This window comes from Enhydra lutris, unplaced genomic scaffold, assembly GCF_002288905.1.
Source record: "Enhydra lutris kenyoni isolate GAN:26980312 unplaced genomic scaffold, ASM228890v2 scaffoldscaffold56, whole genome shotgun sequence".
In the NCBI taxonomy this organism is placed as follows: Eukaryota; Metazoa; Chordata; class Mammalia; order Carnivora; family Mustelidae; genus Enhydra; species Enhydra lutris.
Window position 1 is genome coordinate 6328801 of NW_019154140.1, and position 12240 is coordinate 6341040.

Here is a 12240-nt window from a genome sequence, read left to right on the forward strand (position 1 = left end):
AAGTTATGCGGCAGGACTTCCAACCAGACGCCGTCCTAATGGGCACTGATGCCACATTGTCCCGCAGAATGCATCAACACCACTTAACCACGTCTGGGTTACAAAGCACAGTGATCTGCACTCAGATTATGTGGAATGAAAGGGACCTCAGCAGCCACGTGGCTCCACTCCTCCTATGAAGTTGCAAGCCTGGCACAATCCTAAGAGGCTGTCCTGCCTCCACTCAGATGCCTCTGTGCCTCTCGGGCAACCCCGGGACTGTATAAGCCAATGCATGCTGACGTGGAGGAAAGTAGATAGGACAGTTGGGAAAATCCAGCAAGCCAGTGTATGAACACACCTCTGTATACTCCTGCAAAGATGCCTCATAGATAAATCCGATTTATCTATGCGTATGTAGAGATGCACATATCAGATTACATATGCGTATATAGAGATAAATGCAGGAAAGGGTGTTCCAGTCAGCTGGCTGGCCTGGCTGGCTTTCCAAGTTCTCCCCCAGTTAGGTTCTCACGTGGGCTTTCCACCCTCCATTCAAAGCTCTTCCCAGGGGGCCAGCCAGCAAGGTGGGAGTCATAGGAGGTGGGGTCCTGGAGACTCGGGCCTGGAGGGGATGGTGACAGGTGAATGGTGGATGGTATTCCCATGGCGAGAGCACACACAGAGATGCCTTATCAGGAAGTGAGGCCAGGTGTGAAGGGTGAAGGCACGTGGGCAAGGATCCAGGAGGCAGGCAGGTCAGGCGGTCAGCAGTGTAGGGAATGGGAATTCCATGAGCAAATATTTGCTGAGCACTCACTAGGGTGCCCGTGCTGTGCTATTTCCAGACCGGCAGGATTCAGGCCAGGCTGGAAAACGGGCTCGTAGAACCTATTGGTTTCCCGTGGGACAGAGCACAGAGAAGCCTCAGCATTAGATGGCTGTTGAAACTAGATCCCACACATCTCTGGGCTACCGGGGTGGTGAGGGGTTGTCAGGACCCAGAGGCTATGGCCCAGGGGACATACACCAAGGTCAGCCTTGTCCTCTGTGAAACCAAGGCTCAGTCACTTCAGCACAAGACCAGAACTGGATGGGTCCTGCAGCTAGCCCAGCTCAGGGGAGGCCTAGAGACCCCTCCCAAGCAGACCCCTGGCCCCTGAAGATGCTAGACCTCCAGGCTCCATCCCACTGTGGCCCGGGAAGTGCCCCAGGATAGAGACCTGGACAGTCACCCACATCTGGTCACTTGTGACCCAGCTCAGTCTGAAGTCCCCTCTCGCTGAACATGTTCTAGAATAGCTCCACGTGGGGTTTGCTTTCACACTGGCTTGTAGTTTGTGTCCCACCGTTGGGTTTCCAGGCCTTTCTTTTTAAGTTTGTGGCAGCCCTGATACTCAGCATCACACTCACCACCCCCCAAGTTCCGTGGATGCATGAGTCAGACAGACGTGTGCCACTGAGGGCACTCACCAGAGTCCCGGGCTGTGCTTCTGGTTCTGCTGGCCAAACCACAGGCCAGTCCTCTGCCTGCATTGCCTTCCCCTGGGCTGTCCACCTCCTACTCTCCTCCAGGCCCAGGGCAAACCCACCCTCCCGCGAAGCCGGACTTCTGCCCTCCAACCAGAGGAATCGCTCCTGCCTGTGGACTCAGTTCTTGATATTTGTCCTGGGCGCCATTGAGATATCCCAGCCCCTCCGGTGGTATGGCCAACATGGCATTGGTTAACCCCCGCACTGCCATTTAACTTTTCATCCATACAGGCTCCTTCTTCACCTCTGCTTCCTGGGTCCCCTCTACTTTCTTGTATTTTCATTGAATGTTGTTAAATAACCACCAACACGGACAAGGGGCCAAGAATGAATGAAGGAGCAAACTGAGCCTTTCAGCCCCACTTGTTACAAAGTCTTGACGGAAGATGGTGAGCCAGAGAGAGCAGACGGGGCCCTCTTTGAGATCTGGAAGCTTCCTCGGGGGCCTTATGGGCAGTGGGTGGAAATGGGGTCTAGGGACTCATTGTGTAATGTTTTCATAGCAAACACGCCGTTTGTGGCAATATTGCAGGTTTGCTTGGAACTCATAGAAATCTAATGCCCCTCCCCCCAAGCCACCCCTTGGCATCACCATGGCTAGGGGCAGCCAACACAGGGATCAGACAGGACCTAGGACTCCAGCAGCTTCTGAATCCATAATGTAACAGATAACTCAACCTTATCCCACTTTTTAGGATCCCAAAGTAACCACCTGCCTACACTTTTCCCCCCCTTTGGCTGCTGTGTTAATGTTTGTTTTACACTACCCAATGGTGTTTATAAAATAAAGTTTCTGTCTCGTGTCCTCAAACCCCAATAGTTTTGGGGGAGGCTCTGGAGGCACAGCTGGGAACAAAGAGAAGCAGATGAGACAGGCAGACCAAGATAAGGAGGTTCAGAGAGACAGCAAGGGAGTGAGCAAGGGCAAGGTCAGGAGGGAGGGCCGGGAGCCGCCGAGCAGGAGCGGGGCACTGGCACCAGGCACCCCACCAGCTTCTTGCCCCAGGTGTGTCGGCACAGCTGTGGCCGCTCTGGCTTCCCAAAGACAACAGTGGAACTGGCAGGAGCGGTTCCTACCCAGGGTGTGAAGATCTACCATCTTTCAAAACTGTCATAATTAGTGTCTAAGGTAGTTGGCTTATGGCCAATTTCCCTCTTTCTCAGCCTTTATTCATTCGCCTGACTTTGCTAAGCAGAATGGATGCGAGGACGAGAAGTTCAGCCTCCAAAGGGGGAGGGAGACAATGGACAAAGCATAGGGAGAGCTGGGATTGGGGGAGCAGAACCCAATGCTGAGACTACTGAGTTCGAATCCCAATTCTACCACTCACCAGCTATACAACCCCGGGGAAGGTTTTCTGATCTCTCCCTTAGTTTCCCCCATCACTGTAAAATAGAGCAAGTAAGAGTACCTGACAAGGCTCTTGTGAAAATTGAATGAGTTAATACTTGTGAAGCTCTTAGAACAGTTCCCGGCACATAACAAGAACAGAATACTGTGTGTTTAAAAAAAAAAAAACAAAACCAGGGCCAGCCAAGACAACCTTGAGAAAGAAGATCAAAGCTGGAGGTACCACACTCCCAGATTTCAAGATATACTACAAAGCTGTGGTAATTAAAATAGACACATAATGGAAAGGAATAGAGAACCAGAAATCTATGGTCAGTTAATCTATGACAAAGGAGCTAAGAAAATACAATGGGGAATAGACCATCTCTTCAATAAATGGTATTGGGACAAACGGGTCAGCTACATGCAAAAGAATGAAACTGGACTACTTACACGATACACAAAAATAAATTAAAACATGGGTTAAGGACCTAAATGTGAGACCTGAAACCATAAAATTCTTAGAAGAAAACACAGGCAGTGCTCTCTTTGACATCAGCCATAGGAACATTTTTCCAGACCTTGGCAAGGATTCAAAAGCAAAATTACACTGTTGGGACTACACCAAAATAAAAAGATTTTGCAGAGCGAAGGAAACCATTAGAGAAGACATGTGCAAGTGATATGTCTGATAAAGGGTTAACATCCAAACTATATAAAGAACTTCTACAACTCGATACTGTAAAAAAAAAATAAATAAAAATAAAAAAAAATCCAACTAAAAAAGTGGGCAGAGCCCGAATAGACATATTTTCAAAGAAGACATAAAAATGGCCAACAGGCACATGAAAAGACGCTTAGCATCACTCATCATCAAGGAAGTGCGTACTGAAATCACAATGACATATCATCTCACACTTGTCAGAATGTCTAGACTCAAAATGACCAGAAATAAGTGTTGGTGAAGATCGTGGAGAAAAAGGAACCTTCGTACACTGTTGGTAGGAATGCAATCTGGGACAGTCGCTATGGAAAACAATGTGGAGCGTTTTCAGAATTTTTAAAATAAAATTACCACATGCTCTAGTAGCTCCACTACTGGAGGTACCTACCCAAAGAAAACAAAACTAACCCAAAAAGATATATGCACCCTTATGCTTATTGGAGTATTGTTTTTAATAGTCAACATACGGAAGCAACCTAAGTGTCCATTGAGAGATGAATGCATAAAGAAAGAAGCAGCGTTAATATATATATATATATATATATATACACAGTACTCACATATATACATATATAAACATACACATATCTTTGCAGTGGACTATTACTCAGCCATAAAAGAAAAAAGAATGAAATCCTGCCATTTGCAACAACATGGATAGATCTAGAGGCTCTGTGTTAAGTGAAATAAGTCAGAGAAAGACAAATACCATATGATTTCACTCATGGGTGGAATTTAAGAAACAAAGCAAATGAACAAACAAAAGAAAAAGAGACAAACAAAAAAAACCAGACTCTTAACTACAGAGAACAAACTGATGGTTACCAGAGGGGAGGTGGGTGGGGCAAAGGGGAGAGTGGAGGATGGGGACTCAAGAGCACATTTGCCATCATGAGCACTGAGTAATGTATAGAACTGCTGAATCATACTGTGCACTTGAAACTAATATAACCCTCTACGTTAATTATACTTCAATTAAAAATAAAAAGGCAGGGCCACAAAAGACCTAATTTGGATAGGATGGTTAGGGAAGCCTCTGTGAAAAAATGACATTTAAGACAAACACAAAGGATGAGAAAGTGGCAGTTTCTCTAAACTCTTCATAATGTGATTCCTTTTTATAAGTGCAAAACCAAATTTGTATTTTAAGAATATAATGTGCTTCTGAGTATGTTCAAGCATTTCACTTTTGAGTATTTCCCAGTTTGGGGGGATGACTCTCAGTGAGTCACACTGTCTGGCTCACCGGGTTTGGTTGCCAAAGGGGACCACTTATTTTTGGGGAGTGGGGCCACCACCTAGAGGACTAAGCCAGATCTAGAGGGGAGCTAGGAGCCTCAGTGAGGAACAAAATTCCCCTAATGCATTGCCTCGAGCTTTTCCTTTCCTTTTTCTCCCTTAAAGTGGCCATTAGAAGGATGAGGATCTTGGCCATGAGACCATTAGCATCTTCCCAAAGTACGTACTTACATAACAGGACTGCGTAGAGACAACTAGAATTCAGGGAGGCTGTAGGCTGTAATATTTAGGGGTAGGGGACTCTCTGGAAATCCTTCTAATAAAATGACTTGCAGCTGGCGCTCCCTCCCTCAGGAGGTCCTGGCCGGAGGCCACCCCTGGGAAGATGCTCCGAGGGTCAGCAGCTTTATGACCGAGAGAGGTTGGTGCCCCCTCCTCTCTTTGGTTGACTTGAGCAGCTTAAGCCAAGACACTGAGAGTGGGAGAATACCCCAAACCCTTGAGGAAGAGGCTTGCCCAAGGTCGAGGCCATGTGGCTGCTGAGGCCCAGGCTCCTGGGGGCTCGACCCACTGCCCCTCACAGAGGACGGCCCTGACCCACACCTGCACGCCTCCCACTCGACTTGATGGGGCGCTTTTCTGGGAGGCCGAGTAAGCTAAAAATGCCTTGCTATCATGACCCCAGCAAAAAGTCACCCTCTCTCCACCCCCTGCTGGCTACAGTCCCCCTCAGTGCCAGGAAAGCCTACATTCTCCTCCACTTGGCAACCCAGAGAAGGCTCTGTCTGCCCACGACTCACACCCCAGCAAGAAAACAGAGGCCCTGAGTTCTCCCCAAGGGCCAAGAATGTGTCAGGCAGAGTCAGACGAGGCCGTAAGCGTAGGGCTCTTCACCCAGGGTCCACATGGGTCAAAGGCTGAACAACTGAACGAACAACTGAAATTCCACACTTTCCAATAGAAAGTGGATCTGGGCTCTGAGCTCAGACCTCCTCTTCCTCTGGGGGTCACTGGGTCCATGCCTCTTCCCCAGTGTGCCACCTACCACCAGCAACAGCAGTCCTTCTGGCCCCGGCAAGGCCACCTGCTCCAGGAAGGCCCCCAGCATGGCCAAGAAGATACTCTCAAAGCACGGCTGAGTCAGACTCGGCTTCTCAGAGGATCAGCTTTCATCATCACTGGGAGGAACCGATAGTCACTCATCACCGGGGCTACAAGCCCCTTTGTCCTCAGGTGTCCTGTCCAGCGGGGCTTGGGGCTTGGGGCTTGGAGAGTTCAGAATCTCAGAGAGGGGTGCCTGGATTGGGTGGGGTGAAGGTACAGGGCAACTGGACAGGCTGGGACCTTGGGTCCATCCCCCGGCCCTGGCCACTGTGTGAGAAGCCTAGCACTCCTGTACGAGGCAGGGTACCAGGATACATTTTGGAAATGCATTTACGCTCTGGCCTATCCATCCATGGAAGGGAAGGGGGAGCCAACTGCCCCGTCAGAGCAGCCCAGCCGCTGGCCACGCTAGCTGTCTGATACTCAGGATCCTCAGGGGGCTTGCACCCCTGCTGAGGGGAGAGCAGTCCCAACACCGGGAGGCAGAGCAATGCCTAAATGTTTAGGGGCGAGCAGTAAGATCCCGTAGGGATCCACTCCTCCCTGGGCTTGCGCTCTGTGGCATCCGCTCTCTCTGACAGCCTGGCTCTGGATCTGTCTGCGAGGCGGGGAGGTCTGCTCCAGGAAGGCCAGGACCGCCTGTCCCATTCACAGAGCCCCTACTACATAAGATTTTGAGAATGAAGTTGTGGGGGTGTGCAGGGAACGTACATGCCTGGACCTATTTCTCTAAGAGAAGAAAATGCCTGGGTTCGGGGAGATTGTACCTGGGGCGCCAGGGGCACGAGGAAAGGGCAGGGGTGAGCAAAGGACCGCAGCACGGGACCAGCAGGTACACACCCCAGTCCTCACCAGTCCACCTGCTTATTAGCCAGCTACGCCACCTCAGGCAAATCATTTTGGGCCTCAGTTTGACTATAAAATGGGGACGGGGGTAAAAATATGTGCTCTACTCTCCATATAAAAATAATAGAGGCTGAAGTATGCTGGAAAGGATGGAAACTATTCACATCGAAGCCTATCAGCATGATAAGTACTATGAATAACAGCAATATTAAAAAGACTAATCTTTGCAGCTTGGGAAGCCTGGCGGCCAGAGGCCCAGGGCTGGTGGGGGAGGCTGGCTCCCAGGGAGGAGAGAGCTGGGGCAGCCAGAGGGTCAGACAGTCGGGCTCCCAGGCTGCCCTCCCCTCTCACCAGATCCTGCTCAGTCTGCTGGAGAGGCATGACCCTCCCTGGTGTCTACCTCACAATTAGCGTCCTGGCTTTCCCAGGGAAGCTGGGATAGGGGAGGGGTAGGGGAGGAGTGATGGGTAAGTATGTGTGTGTATCTGAGAGGAGGAATCACCTGCTCCGTTCTGTTCTCCCTCGTGCGTGGGGCACAGGTGCCCACGCACACTCACGCACATTCACGCACACACACACACACACACTTTCTTCCCTGCTTTCCCTCTTTTTAGGTAAGAGACTTATTTAAGGCCTCATCTTACACTTTCTTCTCCCAGCAGTGCCATGAGTTCCTTCTCCCGTCACAGCTGTCCTGAAGTTGGGACACTAACTGGGAGTCCCCTACAGGCAGCCTGGGCTGCTGGAACATGGCACGGGAAGATGCCTCCCACCCACCCCATGCCTCGGCTGTCAGGCAGATAGAAGCTGACGTGGCCCTCAGAGCAAGAAGCCACCATGACCCAGAACCTTTCCCTCCTCTGTGGTGACCCAGCCCAGTCAGCAGCGTCTCCAGTGCCCAACCTGTGTCCTCCTGCCCGTCCTGGGCACTGTTTTCCTGGCTGGGCCTCTCCCAGTAGGCTCAGAAGGTGTACCCCAGAGACTGAGGCAGCTGGGAGGTTGTAGGGCGGTCCAAGGCGCAAGGAAGGTGTGTGTGCTGCCAAAGTTCCTTCAGGACATAGGTGTGACCACAGAGAAGGAAAATGGAAATGCTGACGGAGGATACCAGTCCTGACCACGCTTGGCTTCCATTTTATTGTTGGAAGGCATGTCTCACTCTGGAGTCTGAAAGGATGGTGAAGGGCTATGGCCGGCGGGCTGGTCTGCTCTTGGCCAAAACCTCATCAGACAATGGGTTTCAGACGGAAGAGAGCCCCTGGGAGTCCTGACTCACCAAGGCTTGGGCCTCATGTCATAATTGCTCAGCTCTGGAAGCTTCCATGCCCCGTGGTCTTGCATCTCCACCCATAGGCAAGGGAACTGGCTTGGTTACCCTGTCATCTGCTCTACTCAGGCTCTCCCTGGAGGAGTGGGTTCTGCCCAGCTTCACTCAAGGCTGGGTTTGGGTGCTCTCTACCCACCCCGACAGGCTGAGGACACCAGACTGCCAAGGCTGTCTCTGTGGCTCTGGAGGCCGAGCTATGGTTCGACTTGTCACAAAGGGCTGGACTGAGATCATCATACCCATTTTACAGATGGAGAAATGGAGGCAGGGAACTGTTCCTTAACTTGCTGGGATTCTCTCAGAAACCTGAGGTGTAATCCCAGCTATGCTGCTTCCTGCAAAAGGTTCTAATTCTCTCTGGGAACAGTTTGCATGTGTGTCCCTGACCACTAGGATAAGAGGTCTGGCAAAGCAGGGGTTAGAGGAGGTGGACTTGAGCCGGTACGGGGTCACACCAGCTGCCTCCTTGGCCTCCAGGAAGGGGCCCACTTCCTCCAGAAGCCCTCAGGCCCTGCCGCTCAATGCCTACTCTGAGGTCATTCCCCAAGACCAAGAGGTTTCCCTCTCTCTAGACCAGACAGTGAACCTCCCCCTACCACGTTCAGGACCATAGGAAGCTGAGAGAGGAGGGAAGCCCTGCCTGGGACTTCGTCAGAGGAGCTCCCTGGGTGGGACAGGAGTGCTGAAGGGGCAGGGGAGGAAGGACTGAATGTGGGCAGAGCTGGCTGGGACCATTCTCAATAAACTGGATTTCCTGGGAGCCTGCTAGGCCTGGAAAAGGGATGGCTCCCCTCAGAGGCCTCCGGCTCAGTGCTCTTTCTCTCACCGTCCACAAAGTGGCCATTTCTTAGAGGCCTCGGGTTTGTGGAGAGGACCACCCACCAGGCTGAGGCGTGCTGCAGGCAGAGGGATAGCAAGCGCAGCCAGGAGGGGAGGGTGGAAGGAGCCAGTGGTGGCTGGTCTGTAATGGAGCTCTCAGGCCACAGTGGAGAACCAAGGGTCACCCCTGCTGGCCACTGACGGGGGCTCCAGGCCCCAGCAGCTGCTGCGGCCAGGGGCCGGCCGTCAGCGGTCTTGGCGCTCCGCCTGGTTCCCAGAGCCCCCTACAGCAGTGGGAACGCTTGTCAGCCTCCCTGGGTCCACTCCAGAGACAACACCTCTGCCCCAGCTCTTCACTGACACACCCCACAGGGCTGGCCTCGGAATACAGCATCCCCGGTCATTTCTGTTAACGGTAAGGCTCCTCAGGGGTCACCCCTCCCATACAAACAGGCCCTGCCACACCCAACTGTTTATCTCCTGTTCCTGTGCTCTGGGAAGACCAGCAGGGGCCCTCCTCCCTCACCCCTCCCCGGGCCACACCGGCCCTGCCCCGGCCTGCACACCCGCCACACAGATGGGACCTGCTCCCTCTGTCCACCATGAAAACAAAGCGCCTGGAGATGGCCTGAGGACAAAGCCACAGACTCACAGACTCTGGGAAAAACGTGGTGTGGAGAGCTCTCTATTGAACCGAGTTCCAGCGCCTGCTCTGCTCTCCCGCCCGCTCCAGGGCCTCTCTGCCCCCCATTCCTTGGCCTTGGGCCCCAGCTCATTCCACTCCGAGGTCCTCCTTGGCCGTCTGTCATCACGGGGGATAGCCGCCTCCATGCCGCCCACTCCAGGGCCGTGAGTCCACTCGGGAGAGCCCTGCCCAGCTGCCACTGGCCTGCGGGCCTCCTGGCCCCGGGCGGGCCCTGGCTTTCCTGACCAGAAGTGCCTGCTCCAGCCCCAGCTGCCTCACGGCTCCAGCTCCCGGGAGAGGCGGGACAGTTCCCGTTGGTTGTCGATGACCTTCAGCTGCTGGACATAAGCCCAGGGGCTGGCCGGACTGCGGGTGCTCAGGGACTGCTCAGAGCCTGCCGGGAAGATGGGAGGGAGAGTGGTCAGGGGAGGACAGCCGCCGCTTTGTAGCGCCCATGCCTGCCCACCCCCACCAAAAAGGAGCAGATGAGCCTTGCCGCCCTCCGCCCCCCACCCTGCCAGCTCCCACAGCCCAGCTAGTGGCCAGTCTGCCCTCCGGTCTGGAGCAGAGGTGTGGGGAAGGGCTCAGACTCCGAAAAACAGGTCCCCAAGATTTCGTACTGCATAACACCCCTTTCACTGAATTCAAAAGCAACGGCAACTGAAGAATTTTGTGGTCATCATAAATCTATGAAGCATTTTAAAAGCTCTAGGTGTATGCGTGTCTGTCCATATAAATTTAGCTGTGTCACTGTATTATGGCGGCCCACAAGGACAGAGGAATATGCAGGGAGAGGGAGCTATTGTCTGTGCACACACTTGGCATGGGTCCAGCAGTGTTCGTTCTATGATCCCAATAGATACATACGTAAAATAAAGGGCCAACAATGACAGCGCTGGATAAACCGTGGACTCTGATTAATCCCACTTCACGTGACTGCAGACCAATTAAAAAAAAAAATCGGGTCTGGGGTAAGCGGACCCCTGGTCTGGGGCCCAGCTCTATCACTCTGCCCCAGCCTTCCACAGGTGACTTCAGGGCTCAAGCCTGTTCACATGTCTTTAAGTTGGGAGAAGGTTCTAGCTTCCTCAGAGCGGTGGGGTGAAGAGTTCACAGCATCCTACACGCAGGTGCAGGGAAACACCAGCCAAGGCTACCCTATCAGCGCCCAGCCCTGCCCCACTTACACGTGGACATCCTCGCCACCTGGCTGTCCTCGTGGAGGTGGGATACTCGGCTTCTGAGTGGCGACAGTGGCACTGGGCGGGGAGAGAGGCAGGAGTCAGGGAGACAGGGCCCAACCAGAGCCTGGAGGGGCAGGGGTGGGGGTGGGGGGTGGGAATGTGGATTCTAGAGGGGCGGGGGCAGGGGACCAGCTCCTCACCATTGCTGTGGCTTCGGCAGTGTTGCAACATCCGCACGGCTCTGGCCATCATTCTCTGTGGGCAAAGTAAGGACACAAGACCAGGCCTGAGGGGCAGGACCCTGGCATGGCCAATGGGGCGGCTGCAAACCAAGACCCCTTTGAGTGGGGGTGTTCCTAGGAACTAGATGGGGCTGTATCTGCTTTGCCCTGATCCTAACCCTAACTGCCAGGTGACCAGGCAGTGGGAGAAAGAACAGAGATTAGGGAGGGCTTTGGGCTCTGTTTGCCGGGTGAGGTCATTAAGGCTGTCTTCCCCAGCACGCAAGGGAGTGAATACATTAAAAGAAGTATTCATCCTTGTATTATTAACAATGACTTTAGGTCACCTCCCGCCCCCCACTCCCTTCCAAGGACACAGCTATATCTCAAACCCACTCTAGGAGCAGATGCCCACTCTCCTTGAACTCACCATCTTTTCAAAGTTGATGAGATTCTCTACCAATGTGTGGTTTCCTTCATGGATGAAGGTCATGTCTGCAGAGAGATGGGTTTTGCTTCAAGATCCCCAAACTCTTCCCCCCTCCTACAGCCCAGGAAAGGTGACTGGCCAATCATGGGAGCCTTGGGCCTGTCCCAGCCCCACGCTGCCCTCTTCCTCTCCCCTCGGAGCAATTTCCTTGTATCTCTCAGGCCTCGTATCAGAGGCCATCTGATGTCACCAGCACTTGTCTCAACACTGCTTCTAGCCTGAGAACTCCTGATTCATCTGTGTCCCCCAAGGCATCAGCACCCCAAGGGTCAGGTGGACATACAGACAGACATTCATCCTTGTATTATTAACAATGACTTTAGGTCACCTCCCGCCCCCCACTCCCTTCCAAGGACACAGCTATATCTCAAACCCACTCTAGGAGCAGATGCCCACTCTCCTTGAACTCACCATCTTTTCAAAGTTGATGAGATTCTCTACCAATGTGTGGTTTCCTTCATGGATGAAGGTCATGTCTGCAGAGAGATGGGTTTTGCTTCAAGATCCCCAAACTCTTCCCCCCTCCTACAGCCCAGGAAAGGTGACTGGCCAATCATGGGAGCCTTGGGCCTGTCCCAGCCCCACGCTGCCCTCTTCCTCTCCCCTCGGAGCAATTTCCTTGTATCTCTCAGGCCTCGTATCAGAGGCCATCTGATGTCACCAGCACTTGTCTCAACACTGCTTCTAGCCTGAGAACTCCTGATTCATCTGTGTCCCCCAAGGCATCAGCACCCCAAGGGTCAGGTGGACATACAGACAGAC

The 12240-nt window shown here is 52.9% G+C and overlaps 1 protein-coding gene across 1 annotated transcript in view; it reads right to left on the minus strand.

The window, feature by feature from the left end:
* Positions 1 to 9485: 9485 nt before the first annotated feature.
* The window catches only part of LOC111157928 (Rap guanine nucleotide exchange factor 3), a 21976-nt gene continuing 19221 nt past the window's right edge, over positions 9486 to 12240 (minus strand). Inside the window, exons 25-28 of the mRNA XM_022519669.1 lie at positions 11890 to 11954; positions 10968 to 11022; positions 10771 to 10842; positions 9486 to 9977 (exon numbers count right to left, since the gene is read on the minus strand). Of these exons, the coding sequence (XP_022375377.1) occupies positions 9859 to 9977; positions 10771 to 10842; positions 10968 to 11022; positions 11890 to 11954 (311 nt within the window). The 3' untranslated portion in view covers positions 9486 to 9858. The remainder of the gene's footprint in view (positions 9978 to 10770; positions 10843 to 10967; positions 11023 to 11889; positions 11955 to 12240) is intronic.